We start from the raw sequence: 21,238 nt of genomic DNA, 5'->3' as shown, positions 1-21,238 counted from the left end.
GTCCCGTGAACGCCGTATGTACAGAGGCAAGCTCTCAGGTCCTCGTCAAACTGACCTCTGGAGGCTGGAATTGGTAGTCAGTTCTTGTGAGAAAGCACTGTTCTGTCTGAGTGAATGTTCTGATTGTCTCAGCATTGTGCTTGAGTGGAGTGCAGCGCCAAATGAACTCCTCTGATTCAATCCTCTCCACTGTGACTCCGGCTCCGCCAGTCAGTGAGGAGGAAGGACTGAGACTCCTTCTCCCAAACACACCCTCTTACAGTGAGGAAAACTGCTGTATGGCAAAGGTCCAAAAGGTCTCTTACATGTCGCCTGTGAGGCGGGTTCGGCACCCTCTCTCTCCTCCCACAATGCACTGAGAGTCTGTGGTGGCTGATAGCCGGGTTCCTGGGGGTCCAGAGGGTCTTTGGAAAGGAGGATGCTGATGGAGGGAACAGTCCTGTGCACGGTCATCTCCGAAGCCCCCCCTTCGGCACTCTCCCACACCTCTTTCACCACCTTGTACCGCAGTTTGGTCAGCTGGTGCAAACATCCCACTTTACGTTTCATGATCTCGGCGCAGGTGATAGTCTTCGTGACGGCACGGCCTGACCCGGTGAAGACCACCTGCCTGAGCCCGCCACTGCTGACTCCACCTCCCCCACTCGCATCCTTCTCTCCCTGCATCCGTGCCATGGCAAATCCCATTAAGTTGCGGATTTTGCTTCCCTCTTTCACTCGCATCTCCAGCACCCCAGAGGCCAGTCCTGGAAAGGGGCAGGGGCTGTCCTCCTCGGTTCGGCACACTTTTTTGAAGCCCTCCTGCCCGAGCTTGAGTGCAGGAGGAGGAACTGGTAGTGCTGCCGGTATTGCTGGTTTCAACGGGCTGCATACACTGACCACTGCCGGCGGAACAGCGTTGCTGTACACTTGACCCTGGTAGACGGGGCACGTTCCCGGCAACACCCCGTTCACCATTTGCATTGGTTTGGCGACCTCCAGTCCTGGGTGGGGCCTGACAGCATCCCTGGTCAGATACTGGTTCTGGCCAGCGACCACTCCACACCCTGTAAACATTTCTGCAGTCCTCGGTGCTCCACTGTAATGTTAGTCCAGGCACACACGTTTCCCACATGGAACACAGTTTAACATCATTTTCATACGCATGTGCCGCGTTTCTCTCCCTCCAGTCAACAGCTGTAAAGTTTCAAGACTTCATATAAGAAATATTACCCGCTCCCCAAGAGCACTATCAACCAAGTCTTTAATGTTCGCTCTCAGAAAGAGCTGGAGGAATAAGATAAACGCCTGCTGGTGAATTAAAAGCGCTGTCGGGACCTTTAAAGACGTTCTGTAAAGAGCATCTCCATTTCATCCCATGAATGACTAGTTAAAAAGTATTCTGGTGACACATTAAAAAAAAAAAAATACAGAGCTAAATTATCCACCTTTCTTCTGGTGTATGCATTTCATATGGTACTTTCATCCTTAAGCAAAATATATGAAGTGCTTTGTTGATTCCTCCCTTGTAAAACTTTTTTTAAAGATAAACTAAAAACTTAAAATAAAGACTCCACCTTGTTCTTAGAGATCCAGTCCAGCGTTGTTGATTTTGATCTGCCGATCAACTCAAAAACTGCCTTCTTAGTTTGACCAGCTGTCAAGTTCCACCTCCTGTTTTGGACCTCTGGATGTTTTACTCCAGCAGCATAGTTGTGTGTGCGTCTCCTCTCTTCATGCCCATGCAGGCGTCCAGTGCACCTAAGGCCAGGTTTGCTTGGAGGTCTGCACCAGGGGGGTTGTCCCTGGAGCTCTGCCTTGTCCTCAGTGATGCTGTGGGAAGTCTGTTCTGTTCCCCACAAAGAGACATAAGGGACAGGAGCTGCCTCACTAATGCTCACAGGAGGAGTGTCTGTGTGGTTGAGGGGGAGCATGAGGGAAAGGGGAGACAGCCCTCTTAAAGGCGCAGGTCTTTTCATCTTTCAGACGAACACCCTCCCCTCCACAACTGAAGCCTGGCATCTGAGCAAAAAAAGAGAAAGGTTGGGCTACAGTGTCCCTTTAAAACCTAGAATGCAGATCCCCGGCAACTTTGTCAATCTCTGTAGAGGACGTTCCGCTGTTCAATGTACATGACTTATTAAACCCGAGTTCTGAAATAGAGACTCAGTCAACCTTTAAAAATGCATTTTCAGCTACGAAACAATGAATTAAATTAGCACGGTTATAATTGAAAACATCCTTCAAAGAGCTACTGAAAGTCAGCAGCATTAAATTGCACTGTACTTAGCCTTTATCCTATTAGATCTTCGTGGCCATTACCATTTACATAATGCAGCATTAATAGCTTCATTGTTGAGGCAATCAAGTGGCACGGTAAGAACGCCTGGCACCTAAACGCATGGATTGTTATATTGTCACAAGCCTGGAGAGCCCTTGTGATCAAGGACACGAGGACCACAAAAAGCATGGATGCATGACTACCATGTTCAAGGTGCTGTATTAAGCCTGACCGTCTTCATTAGTCTGTCGTATCTGTGCAGGTGAGGAGATGGGTCTGACAGGTGGGGTAATAAGCTTCTTAATGGGCTCTCTGTCACCAGTGGAGGGCGCTGGCTGGCTCCCTTCAGCGCTGAGTCAGGCCCAGACAGCTGTAGCATCGCCCTGTTCAGCCCAGTCTCCCAGTCGACAGGTGGATTTGTTTTTGTGTGTGACTGACAGATGGAAGAATAGGTAAAGACAGCCCACTGAGGCTGAACCTATGAGGCCAAGAGAGAGAGGGAGCGAAAGAGAGGGAGAGGGAGATGGAGGCAGACAGTCCTAACTACACTCTGCTCAGTATATCCCACGCTGCACGGTAGTACACAGGCAGTATGAACTCACTGTGGCTCGCTCCTCTTCTTACTGTGAGGCTAATTCACACTGGCATGTGTATTATACTGGATCCCTATGGTAATCAGGGAAAAAATAAGAAAACCCCCATCACCCCTAAATCCAACTATCACAGATAAAATGTCTTTTTGACTGATTGTAAATCCATACTGAAAGATCAATTGACTGATCCACTCTCTTCTCTTTTTGTTGTTGTTTTTTTTTTGGGGGGGGGGGGGTTGTTTAATTCATATGTATAAGGTGAGAGAGCTATTAATCTCTGGAGGTTTTCCAGACACCGCGGGAGACATAGTAACAAATGTCTTTCTTTTTCTTGCCTTTTTTGTAAGCTGAACAGAAGATGGGAGAGAGGGAAGACAGAGGGAGGAGGGAGGTTCTGTAGCGTTCACCACCAAAGTGATCATTCTGTTGTTTGGGAGAAATTACCCTCATCAGTCATACAGAGATGCACAGCTGCCTAAGGGGATCTGGTAATGTTACTGCATAATAAACTGTGTCTGTGTGTGTGTCTGTGTGCATGCGTGTGCATGTTCCACGAGGCTGAGAGAAAGTGAGAAGGAAATGCAAGAGGGCACAGGGTAAAAGAAGTCTGATTTAACCACCGAGAGGTTAAAATTGATGATAAAAGCAGCCCTGTAATCATCCCTCCTTACTACATGATGTTGGCACATCATTTATTGCTTCTCAGTTTAGCTCTGGGAACCGGTTTGCTGGTGGGAATGTGATTGATTAAGCAGTTCAGCATCTGAGTAAAAATGTGGGCTTTTGAGCACAAAGTCTGCAGACACGTATTCACAACATTTTTTGTCTCCATCAAAGACAAAACTATTCTCTGGATGGCTAAATAAAACTATCAGGGCTCTGCCGGAGTGCCGAGTATTGACCTTTTGGAGAGGAGCCCTTTTCTTTTAAGTGGCTTCATTTAATGACGGGTGGAGGCGGCGCTCACGCTTGGTCACTCACTCCTTCACATCTCCTCCACAGAAATGGCCTCTGCCCCTTTAGCTCTCTAAGCACTTACTCCTCACTTTATCTGACCTTGGCTGGGATCTGTGACAGTCTTGGACTTCTCTTCGGCACACTCATTTCTGTTCTCCCCGTTCAGCGGCTCCCTTCTGCTTTTCGTTTTGCCCTCTGGAATTCGAGTGAAGAAAAGCTATTTATCCCCCAAGACTGTGACAAATAGTGGAGCTTGTGTTCTTGTACACATCCCTCTTTGGTGTCGTACGTCAGGTGTCTGAGATGGTTTTATGAATTCTAGGACCTCTCCTTTTGTCGTTTGTTGCAGCATTGCAGAGTCTAGTTGTCGAGCAGCTTGTTGTACTGTTGTCATGGCTGCACATAAGCGCGGTGCCTCACTGTGACAGCCGGTCTCTCACTTTACGTTAACCGCAAGTGTTTTCACGGTCATCAACCAGTGGTGGCCTGGAGGCTGTCATTTCACTCTGTGTGGAGCTCGCCCGCGGCTCGGTTCTGCCCCACAAACTCACAGCCGGCCCTGTTTGGGAGGTGGGGGGGTAGCACATACACATGCATATGTACGCACTTAAGAGACATGCACACACAGGCACACGGAGAGAGAGAAAAAAAAAAACAAAAAAAAAAACTATATGCTCAGCATAAGGCAGGCTGTTGAAGCAATTACAGAAACATGGCAGAACACGATGAAGCGGGCCCCACTATCAGAAGGGAAATAGAGTGAGCAGAGGAAAAATGATGACGCCATTAATAACAGGGAGGCTCAGAGGCTCGTGAGGAGGTGGGGTGGATGACCCCTCTCTGTGATTTCCCTGTGACAGCACTTTGAGGTGCAAATGGTTGTGTTTGTATTAGGTTTTTAGATGTTAAAATGGACACGTTTTTTCGTCCGAAGCAAAACACACACACACACACACACACACACTTATGTACACAGGACCGCAGTGATATATTATACCAAATGAAGCATGAAGAAATGCTTCTATTATTTCAGGAAATGACAGGTCAGTCTTCCTGCTCTGTGTCTCTGACCCAAGCCGTTTGTATACTCTTTTCCTCCAGCTGCTGCTTTCCTCTCAGTACTGCAATGCAGCTGTGTCCCTCGCCGAGGCAGGAAACTTCCATTGAAGACACTTGTGAAGGAGGAACACGAGAGACGAGAAGGGAGGGCCTGACAGACATGAATCAAAAGTTGAAGGAGACAGAGGGATGCTGGTGGAAATGCATCAAACTACTTAAAATGATGTAAGAAAGTTTGAAAACCTCAAGCATTAAGAAGGGAAATAGGAAACAGATGGCAGACCAAAGCAGACATGGTAACTCTTGATTTATGAGGCCTGTCAGTGAAAATGGTGTCTTTAGCTTCATCAGCTGAACAGAATCACAAAGCCACGACACCACCTAACAAATGTTTTGATGTTTTTGACATACCACAATGATATGAAAGGCGACACTCTTTGTTTCAGCATTTAATTGAATAGGGCGGAGTTGAACCCTGTTGCTCTGTGCTTTTAGCCATATTATTGCACATGGTTTGATTAACAGCACAGCCTCTAATTTAAATTGGCAGCAGCAGTTGAAAATAGCATTTGTGTTTTGTGCTTCTGTTTTGTCTGGCCGCAGGGTAAAAGTTAATGGACTTCATAGAAAAAATGTTGATCAATTATATCACAAATTAATTGGCCGTGTTAAAACAAATGCAAAAAGAAAATGAATGCCTCAAAGGAAGTATTCACTTATGGAGATATCAAATGGGTGTCCCAATAATGCTTACTGTACATTTGTAGACACACCATTAGGTTTGCCACAGTGGAAATGGCATTTGAATGGTAAACATGAGCTCCCAAGGCAATACCTTTAACGATGTCTGCTCTTTACTGCTTATTGCCGTAAAGCAGGGACGTCAAACGTTGGACACACGTGCCAAAATTAACCCACAAATGAGTTCAATCCAGCCTGCTGAATGATCTTGTCATGTGTAAAAACACTGATTTTTCTGAAACGGTGACGAGGCCATAATGTAACGCTAGCTGTGATTACATGGACAACAAGGAATCCGATTAAATGTTCATGTGATTGAAATAGCCTCATGTAAACACTTATGTCGGATTAGACTGGCCCTTCTGATTGAAATCATGATTGGATCGAATGAGGTGGTGTAACTGTTCGTGATCCAGATCACAGTCCATGGAAACGACACTTTAGATTCCTTTTCATGTCAGTTACGTTACATTACCATGTGACGCTTCATGCGCTGTGTTTAAAAAAAAACCCAACAAATGGCAGAACACAATTGTTCAAATAAAGTGACAACAATCAATGTCATTGCGACTCAGAAATCTGAGCACATTATGTATTGTTCATTTCAATTGGATAGTCTTGAAAATTTAATCAAGACTGACAAAAAAGTGGCCGTGTAATTTCAGTTAATGAAACCAGGATACGGAGCAGCAGAGAGCAGCAACATTTGCCACTGAGAGATCCGCGATGCAGCAGTGAAAACTATCTACCTTATTGTTGGAGAAATTGCATTTTCATCAAAGCCGCACTATCAAAGCGAGTTTGCAAAAACATGCATGCTGGAGGCTGCAGAAATCCTCTGTGCTGGGAAGCAACTGACTTTAGTCTAAAGAGAAACTCATTTCTTGGGGTTTCAAAAAATTCAGGTTGTAATTAATAGATTATGTAAAATTGCAAGTTTTATTTATTTATTTTATACTTTAGAGCTGCTTGTTTCTTTAAAGGGATCATATTATCCAGCTTCTCAGCACTTTCATATGATCTCATTGGTCCAAAACTGTTTATTGTCCCAAATCCAGCTTTTCCTTGATTTTCATCCATTTGAATATTGGATCATAGGAGCTGCATTCAGAATCTGCAGTGTCTGTGTGAGCTGGACTGGCTCCATCAACACATGCCCATCTTGGGAAGAAGAGGAAGTACTTCCTCTCGTGGTGCCATGTGCCAGAGCAGAGCTGACTAATTGTGGGAGGAGTACCTTGATTGGGATTGGCTAAACCCCTGATGAAACTATATAGGGTTTGATTTCTGATTGGTTCCTTAGAGCAATACACTTTTTAAACATTTTAACAAGCCTGAGAGAGAGAGAGATGAGAGACTCACTTCTGGGGCGTCATGCCAGATATGGGGATGCATATTACTGATAGAAAACCATTAGAAAGTGAATTTTACATAATATGACTCTTTTAAATTGATGGTTACACGACCCCCTCAAGTGCTTCCTTGAAAAAAATCGCACCTGTGTGAGTTTGTTTTGATTGTTTTATATCTTTGATAGAAGACTTAAGCGATTTATTGGAGTCAGGTGTATTAGATTCATTTTTGTTAATGTATTTTGTAATGCTGGTAGATTTGACGTTCGAGGAGCCTTGCCTAAAGATTAAACGTCTAAAGAGCGACTTAGACTAATAAACGGCTTGTGCTGCATGACCAGTAAATACAACACAGCCTCTCTGTGTTCCCTATTTAACCATATGCGTTACATCTACAATCACTGCACATCATCTACTTTTTGTATTGCAAAAATTCATTAGGTTGTCAGATTACATAACATATGAAAACTCTCAAAAGAAGGTGACAGGCTTTCACGACATTGTATTAAAGAAATTATTCAAACCGGTCTTGCATATGCAAAAACCCTTCCAGCTGTGCACACTGAAAAAGACAGACCCATATGTGCTTGTGGCATGGGTAGACTGGACTGTTCCAGCCATGTGACTTTCTTCTTTATTCAAAGAATTCATGGTTCATTAGTCCTGGTTGAGCAGATAGAGGGCGGTGGGGGCTCAGTTGGTCAAAATGTTGCTGATGTACAACTTGCTCTTTTGCTGTTAGAAGTGAAACTAAACAAGACATAGAACAACAATCAAAATTGTCGCAGAGTAAACGAATGCCTGAAGCTGTTGATTTTCACAATGAAGAGACAACAGCATTTAAGAAAAACAAAACTGCAGCTGATAGACAAAGGATTTTATTCTGTGAAGATGAACTTCAAAACACAGATTATTGACACTGTCATAAGCCTACAAAGAACAGGGAAAAATACTACAAGACATTGAAAGGAAAATTCCAGAGGATACTCTCAGGTGGATATACTTTTAGGATAGCTTGTATTTCCCTGTGACCTCTATGCACTTTGTCGACTGCAGTACTATCCTCCTGGCATCGTCGAATGAAGTGAAGGACAGAATTGAGGAGTTTGGACTGACACCCTGCACCCATAAAAATCTGCCTGCGGTCGTTATTGGTGTGTGAATGGGTGAATGTGACTAACCAGCTAAAGCACTTCGCTCTGCTCAAGCAGTTGAAAAGCGCTATATAAAATAAATTAATTTCCCCTTTATCAAGAAACAGAAAGCAGATTTGGTACACAGAGTTCCATCTGAAACAATGATGATATGATCCTAATGCACCAAGTTAAGAACTTCTAAGCAGCAGCACAAATAGCACAAACAAACAATTACCAGAGTTATGGAAAACCACAATCGGAGAGAAAGACATTGAGAAAGATCATTGAGGGTCGTATCTTTATGTTGGTTTGTACAACTACTTCTCAAACTGGTTCTCTTGACTAGTAATCCAACAGATGCTTACTGCAGCGTGATAAGATCAGAAAAATATCATTAGTGTATTGGCCTTGTTTTAAAGATTGAATGTCATTATTACATCACTTGTATGAAAACTCGTTTTTTTTTTAAAATCCACAAAAAGGAGACCCTTTTTGTTTCATATGAATGATTTAAAGGTACAACTGACTTGCAACAACAGTATCGGGGTCATATATCATGTTTGATCTGCTATTTAGGGATCCCATCCCAGGGCAACCTCTACTTCCTCATTTTACAGCTTGGAGTGCATACACAAATACTTTATACACATTGTTGTAGTGTCCTTCGTTTATGTTGTTCTCTGGTGATGTAATAGTTATCACTCTCCCCTCACTTTGAAAAAAGAAGTCCAGGCTGAAAAGGCTTTCTGTGTGGAGTTTGCATGTTCTCTACATGAGTAGGTTTCCTCCAGTATCATCGCACATGTCAAAAATGCATTTGTGTTTAGTTGGTGACTACAAATATCTATAGGTTTTTATGTGAGTGTGTGTGTGAGTGTCAGTCTCTTATTTGCCCTGTGATGGACTGGTGTCCTGTCAGCTGGGTTTGGCCCCATTGCCCTGTTACCCTTAGTTAGACAAAGCAATATAGGAGATGGATGGAAGTAGTTTTACTGCAAGACACTGCTATTATTTTGGAGGTTAAATTTTTTTGTTGTTGTTGAAATGTGGTTGATAAGTGCTTTATTCATCATCCTCAATATGGAGTTGTCCTTTTGTTCAAGCTCGTGTTCACATCTTCCTATTGAACAGCTAGGCTGATTACCTAAACTCAGGTTAACTAGTTTGTTGACCAATTTATATCTTCCTCCTTTGTGTCCCTTTAAACAACACTGCTCTGGATCAGTGGTTTCTGTACAACAAAATGAGACAAAGTAGGCAGTGGCTTCTTGTTCTCCCTAGTCTCCCATAAACACCTTCCTGTCACTGAGTTTCCAGATGGCCACGCTCCTTTGTATCCCACAGTCCGTAGCGCTAAACTTCCTGGCACACACATTTGCATCAGGTCACTGCTCCCTCTGAAACGACAGAGGGTAGGAAGAACACGTAAACTACCCTGCATGCCTCCCTGGAACCCTGGAAATATGCAAATTGTTGTCCTTTTTATATTTGGAGGTGAGAGTTGTTTAGCTACAAGAATGCACACTGAACTAATAGTACTGTAGAAAACCATTCTGGTGTCCGATTGTATATGGACCCCACCTAATATTTGCAATGAAATGTTCATACATTTCAACCACATAAATAAATATGAATATAGACAACAAAATACAATAGGTAGCAGAGTTTCCTCTAGGATTTTTTTCAGCAGCGGAGGCATTCTCTCCGGGGGGTGGGGGGGTTTTCTGTAGTTTGTCTTTTACCTTAGTACTTGAACCATCAATTTGGGCAGCAACGAGTGCTGGCCATACAATCATAACACAACAGCAAGTGAATATAAATAAAAAATAAATAAATGCAGCAAATTTACCCCCACCCCCCAAACACCCAGAAGAATAAAAAAACAAAAACAAATAGACCTTAAATGGTGCATTTTAATGCATTGTGGACTACTATATACTACATTGTGACATGTGATAAATTGTAGGATCAGTTGATAATAATATGTTATGGAAGAAACATACTCATTTAAAAGCACATAACTGAACAAATAAATTTGCATTATGTGTGTATATATTTATATATATATATGTTAGTAGAGTAAAACTAATGAGTCATCATTACATGTTTGCTGTAGGATTTAAATGGGTCATATCTTCCAGCTTTTCAACACCTTCACATGGTTCTCGTAGGTCCAAAGACGACCTCTAATCCAGTTTTTAAATTTTAATATTGGATCATATGAGCTGCAATCAGAATCTGCCGTGTCTGTATGAGCTGGACTGGCTCCGCCCACACATGCCCATCTTAGGAAGCAACACATTTTTAAAAACTGAAACAAGCCAGGGAGAGAGAGGACGGACTTTCTTCACTTCTGATGCATTATTCCAGGAATGGGAATGCATATTACGATTAGAAAGCCATTACAAATTGAATTTTGCATAATATGACCCCTTTAAAGGTTGCAGGATTTGATATTTAGAAGTATTGAATCTCTGTATTGTTGGAAATTATGTAAATTTAGAGGGACATTATAAGTTAGAAAAGTCCAGTATTTATTGTTTGACTGCCTTAAAAGACAAGCAGGTTCATTCAATCCCACTTGACGGTGTGTTACCTCGAACGTAGGCATAGTCGGCTTTCCCGACGGTACAGGCTGCAGCTCTGGCACCTGCAGACGCAAAAGGAAAGAAACCTGCGTGAACCAGTCATTACTGATGATGACGATAGTCTTATCAGCTCCTCACTTTTACATGCTGCGGCAGATCATTTCAAATTGCACCGACGACTCGGCTCGTTTGTGCTGAAAACAGGATTCAAACCAAGGTCCCCCCTGACTGTCAACATAAAGGCTTATCCACTGTTCCACCAGCCTCCATCACTTACTGATATTTAACAATACAAACATTGATGAATAAATGATTAAGACGCTTGCAAATAAGAAAACGTTGGTGTTTCATTTGAATCTTTCTTAAAAAGGTTTGGTAATATTAGGAAACAAAGTTGAAATCATACTCTAAAAGAACTCCAGATTTCAGTTCAAACTATATATCGCCGAGGTCGTTTTCTACACGCATGGCTGAGTGGAGATCCTGAAAGAAAAGCATATGTACCATGGTGGAGACACACAGAGCAGAACTCCATTCAAACAGCTGCACGTTTTAAAGGATCTTTCAGAGTAAAATAAGAATAAAACATCTGCTTTTCTGCTCTTAAGGAAGAATGTCTTGAGTCTTTCAAGCATGAAAGATCATTCACAAAGAAATCAATGTTCTTTAGTTTAAAAGTCGGCCTGAACTTTTTCTTCCTGTTTGACTTCAGCACTTGTTGTCTTTTCCCCAAACAAATCAAGATGAATCAACTTACACTTCATGGTTTTGATAAGACATATCTGGGGGGAAATTACACATATTACTGGTGTTATAGCGGTACTCAATAATGCATAAGCAACCTCTTACAGAAATTCAGTGAGAGATTTGTCCAATTTAGAGATGTTGGTCCGTTTAAGATTTGATCATATGAATAACAATGAGTGTAGATTTCACACATTTGAGCTGCAGCAAAACCTTTTCTGACAGTATGAGAACATGTCAGCATATTAAAGTACTCCATGTTTACTCTAAAGCTCACTTGACGTCTTGTAAAACATTACATGCTTTAATTTATCACATCAAAAGTCATTAAAAGATATTCTAGCCTCAAATGGGGCAATTACAGGTTTCCAGTTGCGCAATCACACAAGCTTCAACAACAGGTGACATTGTGAGAGAACAGCTACTAATAGTTCTACACTTCTCAACGTAAGCCACATTTTTCTACGGTCTCCATTCGTCAATAAATACGGTTCCATACTCACTCTTTACTGCAGAATAACAATATTTGAACCATATAATGTGAATAAAGACGGGGTAGGGTTTAGGTGTCGCGCGCAGCGCCGCTCGGCTGTGCTCGGGTTCCGACGCCTGGACTCGGGTCCGTTCGGGAGGACTTACGCAGCACGCCCGAGCTGCTGGAGCAGGATCACCATCCTTGTCCGACCCGCCAGAGCTTCACTTCAACCCCACAGACGACGCGCTTCCGGCTCAGCCTCTTAAAGTAAAGCTCAACCGGAAGTGACCTTCCAGATAGACACAGTAAAAGCATGAAGGCGGATGAAGCATTTTTATTTTTCCAAATTTTTATTTTGTTTTATTTTAATAAATAAGTTACAGTGACGATGTTTTAAATTCACCAAAACATCTAAAAACACTTGCCTTAAAACACATCAAACTATTCAGACTCACGGAGGGAGGGCAAACAGGAAGAAGAAGTGCACTGTGACGCGGACAAAAACGAGTCAGTCAAAATAGTCTTAACAAAGACTCACAAGGAGACCGGACAGTGCCTCCCTCAAGGGTCTGTCCAGGAGAGGGGCGGTCCGGAGATGGGGCACCTCCAGAGGTTGGGCACCAGGCAGCTTTGATGCCGCAGGACCCCCTAAGGGAGGGGATGAGGACAGACGAGGCAGTCGTTGCCGTTGTCTTCAATGTCTCCATCGTTGGATACTGAATGTTTTCTTTGTTCCAGGAAAAAAAAAAAATACAGCAGCAGGTCCTTTTTTTTAGGCATCTCCTTCTCCTCCTTCGTTTTGGGCTTCTCCCTCTTGTTCTCCTTTCTGTAGATATCGAGTTTTACCTCTATGCTGCCAGGGAGTCCATATTCAATACTACACCGGCCATTTCTCAGTAGGTTGGGTGAATTACCTCCTTAACAGACGTGGTTGAGGTTTCCTTGCCATTACAAAACACAGCAGTCAACTTTAAGGTCTCTCTTCAGAGGTCCACACAGGTTTTATTCTGTATTTAATTGCATCGGAGAGCAATCACTCTCTGCCCTACAAATCCGCGGTAAAGCTGCGCTTTACAATAGACCCATGATTGCAGAAGTTTAATTGCCTGCCAATGCTCTGCTCCCACTGCCTGCTTGCATTGAAGAGCCCAATAATTAGAAACAGGGAGAAATTAGGTGGCAATTTTGTCTTGGCAATTATCATAATGCAAAAGAAGTGCCATTAGTATTGTTAGCCCCACAGTACATAATCCTTTGACACTGTCAAGTCCCTCTCTTAGCTGCTGGGTACAACAACTCTTGATTTCCCCGTAGCCTTTGCACTCCCTCTGTTACTACTTTAGTCATCAGCTATCCGGCCAAGCCAGCACACTCGGAGTAAAACTAGCAGATTGAACACATCCATGCCCGGAGTGTGCGGCGGATTAGACGCTACAGCATTAGCACTCTGTTTCTTTTAAAGGTATATAAATTGGGTGTTAATCCTCTTCCACCATGTCAACCATGAAATTGTGTTTGATATGACAAGAATTAATGCAGTTGACAGATACTGTATTTGTTCCACACTAACGTTTCAGTTTCTAACATTTTCTCGATTATAATATGTTTTATAAGAACTGCAGACCTCGTAGTTTAAGCTTGTATGTACGAAATAGTACTTATTAGAGAGAGACAGTTTCACCTGACGCGTGTAGTTCAGGTGAATAAGAAGATCTCACCAGAAGTACTTACCAAAGAATATTGGACATGAAGAGATATTGATAATTTAAAACTAATTACATAAAAGTACAGAATGTTTTTGTTTTGTTTTGTTTCCAATCCCACCACATACAGTGTACTGAGTTTAAGATATTGACCTTCCCTATAACAAAGCAATCCCTTTTCTTCTGTACCTTTAAATGACGGCAATACAATTACACCTGCAAGTATTTGATCGCTGGTGTTTTTTAATGTAAAATTATTATATTTTTTTTAATTCTGTGGCATTCTTCAGGTCTTGTGAACACTGCTTTATTGTGCTAAAGTATACAGGCACGAACATCAAATGATTGACGATTGAATATCTGAGCCACATTGGCTCAGGTAATTCTGATTTCATTCTGTTATCAAGACAACTATGCTCTGTTAAATGACACACAGTAACTTATGGTTCAAGGTGGCTTTTACACAGCTGGTTTCTTTTTATAAGATTAGCTGGCACCACTTTTTAAAAAAAACAAAACACCTTTTATCTTAATCTGATAAGAGAATTAAATACAGGCAGGGCGTTTGTGGAAAAGCAGTACTATTCAGGGATAGTACTCTGTACTCAAGGCTGGTTGCACTTATGTGCTACTCTGTAGGTTTTGTTCTTTTTTCATGCAAATGCACCAAAACAATAGCGGATGTTGATCATACTGTGTTGACGACCCACAAGGGAGGTGACCTTGCTAACTACACATACATGCACTCAATATCCATTCGGCATTACTGTCTTCACACAGAAGAGTTTATTAGAATAGACAGTTCAATCATATCATTTTGTTGGTATTCATCTGTTGGCTTGATGCGTCTATGGTATGTCAGTTATTGTTGTTGTAATATGTAAGTTGTTGTTTTTTTAGACCTCATTTTATTGGCTGGTATCTAATTCAGAGTGAATCCACCTAATCCACCTACTTTATTTGTACTTTTAGGTGAGTTACATTATATATTTATATACGTTTTGTTTAATGTATTTATTTATATACAAAAGTAGGACATTCACAAGAGTGTCTTATAATTGAAAAAGCTGTACATTTATGAATATACTGCTGCATGTCGAAGAATTTAAAAACATATGTAAATATTTTCCACATAATTAAAGACGGTGTAAAACTTTCATTACCTTCACCAACAAAGTTTGGCAAAAAGGTTATGTATTCGTCTGCGTGTATTTTTTACATTTATTTATTGGTATGTATGTATGCTACCAACTTTTCACAAAAACTTCACACCAAATCCCAAAAAACTGCCAAACAATTTCCCATACAAAGAGAGAGGCACCTCATGGAGATCAAAGATCAGCATCTGTTGCCATGGAAACGCTCCCTGCTCAGTGTTTCACCGTGATGTTGCTACCTGACCTACCCAGTTAGCATTTATGTGCGCGAACATCTGTATTTGCTAGCAATACTAACTCGGTTCCCCAAACGAATATGGCGTTGGCGAAGGTCTGCACTCTACCGAGTGTAGTTCTAGTTTATTCTAGATTCATTAGCCCTAAAGTAATATATTTAATGCCTTTTTTTGTTCTTTATCAATAATCTTTAGGAAATATGACAATAAAAATCAAAGGATTTATTAAATCATAAAGCAGTTCAGATTTTTTTGTACCAGAGGCTGGAGTGAACACAATTAAAATTCAAAGAGTACAAATGACTGACAATGTCATTGTTATTTTAATTATATACATATGTATTTTTAGATGCACATACAATGGTGTATCAGGATAATAAAAATGTGACAACAAACCTCCAACTACCTACACCTATATTTTGTCCACACCAAATTCTAAGGCCACATTGGGAAACGCAGTGGCACACAACACTAATAAGGGAATGTGCACAACCTGTTTGACGACTGTGCAAACTGTTGTATGAGGCAGTTTAGTGGCAGGGTGTTATCTCTGTGCGGAAAACAAGAGGTGCTAATACCCGCCTGAATAATGAAGAGAAAATGACTTTGGGAATCAGGAAGTCCTTCACCATTAATGTTGAACAACTCTCAGTGGCTCCCAAGCAATCAAGCAATGGGATTTACAAAAGATTTTAATTTGAATGCATTATCCGAACTCCTTACAGACCAAAAGGCAGGCAATTGCTCCGACAAAAAGATATGCACTGATAAGTTTGAAGGTCAACAAGCTGCTGCAGTGGAGATATCAGCAGCTGGTCTGTACCACTGCCACTCAGTCACAGTAAAATACAATACACACCCAGCGTGCACATCAGAGGGTGACCAGGTGGCATAAACACTATCAAACACTAAAACTGAGTGTACAATTAGCCTTTTTCACTCCTCATCAAAGTTTACGATCAGTGAAACGCTTCTGTTTCATCACACATTTGAAACTGGTATTGAGCACAGCTTACAATTTCCAAATGCCATAAAGGAGGGGAGCTAATGAGGCCCTATGTAGAGAATAAAAGGGGGATTAATGAACAACACGGTTTAAAGAGACGAGGCAGTCCTCACCCAAACCCTTTACAGTGTATGCATATACTAGGTGAGAATATTCTGAGGCTTTCACACGTTGCCACAGTATTGAATGGTCTGCGCCGCGCTTGGAGGAGCATTCTGCTGATGGAATCAAAACCCCTTTCACAGATTCAAATGAGGTGCACTCAGCTGTGATTGGTATTGGAAAAGCATTTGTCGGAACAGAGGCTCACAGAAGGCTTCTTAAATACAAGGCAATCACAGTGTCTAACGTAGAGACGAGGCGAGAGGTGTGCCCGGACTGCAGAGTGGAAAACAGGACAAAGGATTATGATGGTAATAAGCAGTAAACCAAAACAAAGTCATCCCCTGATCCCTCATTCTCTCTCTCCTTCCGTCACCATGTTTCTCAATCTCTCTTGCCCCTAAATCCTCTAACACGCTCTCTCGCTCCTTCCCTCCCTCTCGCTGCATCGTACTCACCACATATTGACAGGGCCCATTTTTTTCCACTGTGCCTGAGCCACAATTTAAAACTCATTTCTCATTATTTGCGGTGAATCCTTACATATACAATTTCTAATCTGTCGAGGCCATGATGGCTGCTGGCAGAAGCCGAGGCTCTTTATGCAGATGCCCGGCTGTACACCTATACGCAATGTCAACTCTTTCACACCCGGCTGGCCTTATTTTATTACAGGCGTCAGCAAATCTGCATGCCGTCAACTGTGAACCTTTGTGCTAATGTCTTTTTCCCCCCCAGTTTAGCTGAGCTTGTGTTGTACAGACTTCTTTTTTTTTTTTTTTTTTTTTTTTTTTTTTCACATCTCACTGATAATGTGCAAGTACAGATCTGAAACTATTTGTAGCTCACGGGCTTCAAGATATACTGTCATGTGACGGGCCTGGGATGTAGAATCTGTATACACTCTGAGGACACAAAGGATAAAGTAGAGGTGGATGGGCTCGGGTGCCTGGGACAGCAGAGGGTTTACAAACCTCTAATTTGGCCTCTTTAATGAAAGGTTGTCAGGGCTGCACTACATCCAAAAGTGGCTCCCCTCCTAGTTTTTCCCCCACATCTTTGACAGACACTGGAAGGTAGTGTGTGTTTAAGATTTAGGGAGAGAGCGAGAGAGTGAGGGGAAGGAGATAGAAGCAGCCATTATTATGCCTGCAACAACAGCGGCCGGCAACAGAGAAAAGAGAAGAAAAGAGGGGCGAAGATTGTGTCTGGAATTGTCCAAGTGTGGCAGTAGTGGTCCTCAGTCACTTTATCAGTGCCACAGCAGCACGTTTTCCTCCCATCTATCTGCCCAGCGACTACTCTTTCGCCCTCTCAGAGCAGGAAAACACTCGCGCGCTCACCATGGATGGCTCAACACAATCACAGACGCAACCCCCCCGGCCCCCATCCTGCTGGCGCTATCTCTTCACTCAACATCGCTCTTTGTCTAAATGCTTTTTTTCCTTTCCATCGCTCAATCCCATCATATTTGTAGAAGTGCAGAGTACTGAAAAATTGCTACACTTCACCTCCTCTGCACATTCTATTTCTATCTGTTCACTTAACATCAGGGTTGGGTGTAAATGCCACATCATGTCTGGTTACTTGCAAGACATTTTTGAGAGGAGTTTGGAGTTTAGCTACAAAAAAGGAGACTTTGGGATTTTGTCCGGAGCCAGATGCTTCAGATAAATGTAAAAACCGAATATTTTGTCCCTTGAAATTATAGTGCAACTTCTTTTTACTTGCGTCTCGGATGTATGATGATTCAGTTACTCTCTCCACATAAACATTGTTATTCCGACTGGTGTGCGTGATGCACAACAGATACTGTCCAGTTCCAGAGAGTGCAGTTTTCTTCCATATCTATAGCCAGATGGTGGTCAAATGTATGTCCAACCTAATATAGTTGTCTCATATCTGTTGTGAGGTAATGTAGCTTGAAGAAATTGTGTTCATCCCATGAAAATGTTTGTGGGTACATAGTGGCCCCAAGGACATCAATATTTTAATGATGTTGAATGTACAAAATGTTATATGAAGCTTGTTACACATATTTGTTAATGTGTGTCTCCACTAGATTAATGACAGCTGCTGTCCACAAAGTACAGAGCCAAGGTTCAAACGGACTGTACTGGTTGTCTTTATTCATTGTTTTGTTTGGAGTGGAACTTTGAATTCATGCCGTGTAGTGTTGTGTCCTTTCACAGGTTCAGTTGTGCTGGCATATTGGCAAAAGATGTGAACAAAACCAGATTGTGTTCTGTGACTTGTGCTCTGTTAAATGTTGAAAGAGTGTATTTTTGATTATTATTCTGGCATATTTACCAGATGAGCACCGACATGTCACACACAAACTCCTGTGCTATGTTTGATTCAGTCTCCACTTGTTGTTCTGTGATGAGTTCTGTACTGAACTTCACACACGCCAGAGTTTGTTTGGATACACACTGAGATCTTTTCTCTCATGGACCAACTCTTTGATGGATGCCAGTGTTCGAATGGCGGCGTTCACAATTTCACAAATGGATTGCTCTAACTGAGCAATCACACAATGGCCTGTTTGAATCAATCAACACCGACAAGTGTGAACACACTCGAGGAGTGACTCATATGAGTGTGAGTCCATTCACTGTTAAAGTGAAATGTGCGGTCGTCACAATGACAACTGCAAGAGCAACCTGCTCTGTGCTGGACCTCAGACGGTACCGTTCATGTTACTTTTCTGTGTGTCAAACATCCACTCACCCACCTGCCCACCTTATCCAAGGTTGTGATGTAGAGAGATATTTAAGCTACAGTGACTATATTTTGATTTCCAAAGAACAGGACACGAGATGTGGCTCATTTGAATGATACTTTGATCATTCATCATATGCCTCCTCTGTATAGATACACATTGCACTTTTAAATTCACTGCTCAAAAGATATGGGGCACACTTAGGCCACGTTTATATGTACGTATATGAAAAAGCTGTTATATTTGTCTGCTTTGGGCTGCACATCTACACATCAACTAGGCTACGATTCACCACAAACAATGATTCCTATAAACTCCAGCCACAGTAGAGATCTGATAAACTCCATGTCTCTGGTTGCATCTAAAGGGGGGTAGATGGAGATTTATGTCACAAGTCATGACGTGGTATTTTTTTCCATGATTCTGATGGGCTATTATGGCTTCATGCTTCTCACTACACTGCCCCCTACAGGTTTGGCATGCTTATAGTAGCTCTGAGTCTGGTGTATATGCAGGTCGGTGCCAGTGAAGATTTCTCTTTTTTTGTAAACATAGAGAGGGAAATATTTGTTTTTGTAAGAAAAAGGGTATGTGTAAATGTGGCCTTAAACAACACATTATAACTCCAAGTCAATCACACTTGTGTGAAATCAACCTGTCCAGTTAGGGAGCAACACTGATTGTGAATCAATCTCACCAGCTGTTGTACAAATGGAACAGACAACAGGTGGAAATGAGAGGCAATCAGCAAGACAACCCCTACAAAGGAGTGGTTCTGCAGGTGGTGACCACTGACCATTTCTCTGTACTCATCATTTCTGATTGATGTTTTGGTCACTTTATCATCCTGTCAGTGCTCTCACCCCTAGAGGCAGCATGAGGCGGCGTCTGCAACCGACAGAAGTGCTCAGGTAGTGTAGCTCATCCACGGTGGCGCATCAATGAAAAGTAGGTTTGCTGTGTCTGTCAGCACAGTGTCCAGAGCATGGAGGAGTTACCATGAGACAAGTCAGTACACCAGGAGACATGGAGGGGGCCGTAGGAGGGCAACAAGCGAGCAGTAGGACCACTACCTCCTCCTTCATGCAAGAAGGAACAGGAGGAGCACTGCCAGACCCCTGCAAAATGACCTCCAGCAGGCCACTAATATGCATGTTTCTGCTCAAACTGTCAGAAACAGACTCCATGAGGATGTTATGAGGCCCGACATCCACAAGTGGGGCCTGTTCTTACAGCCCAACACTGTGCAGGGTGACTGGCATTTGCCAGAGAACACCAAGATTGGCAGATTTGCCAATGGCGCCCTGTGCTCTTCACGGATGAGAGCGGGTTCACACCGAGCACATGTGACAGGCGTGACAGAGTCTGGAGACGCGGTGGAGAATGCTCTGCTGCCTGCAACTTCTGCCAGCATGACCGGTTTGGCGGTGGGTCAGTAATGGTGTGGGGAGGCATTTCTTTGGATGGCCCACAGCCCTCCATGTGCTAGCCAGAGGTACCCTGACTGCCATTAGGTACCAGGATGAGATCCTCAGACCCATTGTGAGACCAGATGCTGGTGCAGTGGTTCCTGGGTTCCTTCTGATGTGTGACAATGCCAGGCCTCATGTGGCTGAAGTGTGTCAACAGCTCTTCCATGATGAAGGTATTGATGCTCTGGATTGGCCTGCCCGTTCCCCAGACCTGAATCCAATGGAGAACATCTGGGACATCATGTTTTGTTCCATCCACCAATGCCACGTTGCACCACAGACTGTCCAGGAGTTAACTGATGCTTTGATCCAAGTCTGGGAGGAGAACCCTCAGGAGGATGCCCAGGCATTGTAGGGAGGTCATACAGGCACATGGAGGCCACACACACACTGCTGAGCCTCATTTTTACTTGTCTTGAGAAACTTCCACTTAAGTTGGATCGGCCCGTAATGTGATTTTCCACTTTTATTTTGAGTATGATTCCAAATCCAGACCTCCATGGGCTAATAATTTGATTTATATTGATCATTTGTTATTTTGTTCACAACACATTCCACTATGTAATGAATAAAGATTTTCAACTGGAATATTTCATTCATTGAGATGTGTTATTTTAAGTGTTTATTTATTTGAGCAGTGTATATTCTGCCTCTATAATCAAAGAGAGAAATACAGACTCAAAATGCTTCATTGTGTCTTCTCCTTGGTCTAACAAAGAACTTGGTCAACTTTTTTCATTTGTCATAAAGTTCTCTTTTTGTCTTTTCGAGTCTCTATTAGTGCACCTATTTTCTATGCAATGGTGTTTTTAAGTTTTTTGTTTCTTTGCATGACCTACTCAGTTTTAAATTGGTGTCACGCATGTACAGATTCACACATTATTCCAAGATGCATATGTGGAGAAAACACATGGAAGCATAGGGAGAAGATGCAG

The 21,238-nt window shown here is 42.5% G+C and overlaps 1 protein-coding gene across 1 annotated transcript; it reads right to left on the bottom strand.

Annotated features, from left to right (window-relative positions):
• Positions 1 to 210: 210 nt before the first annotated feature.
• LOC308106387 (ribonuclease P protein subunit p25-like) lies at positions 211 to 1,056 on the bottom strand (the record flags this gene model as incomplete). The annotated part of the gene is made up of 1 exon (XM_080458085.1): positions 211 to 1,056. One exon carries the CDS (start codon positions 1,054 to 1,056, stop codon positions 211 to 213), a length of 846 nt encoding a protein of 281 aa, XP_080314211.1.
• Positions 1,057 to 21,238: the final 20,182 nt, after the last annotated feature.

The sequence above is a fragment of the Lipophrys pholis genome, assembly GCF_963383615.2.
Source record: "Lipophrys pholis genome assembly, chromosome: 2".
NCBI lineage: Eukaryota > Metazoa > Chordata > Actinopteri > Blenniiformes > Blenniidae > Lipophrys > Lipophrys pholis.
The sequence above is the reverse complement of the archived record's forward strand: the minus strand, read 5'-3'. Positions and strand labels throughout refer to the sequence as shown.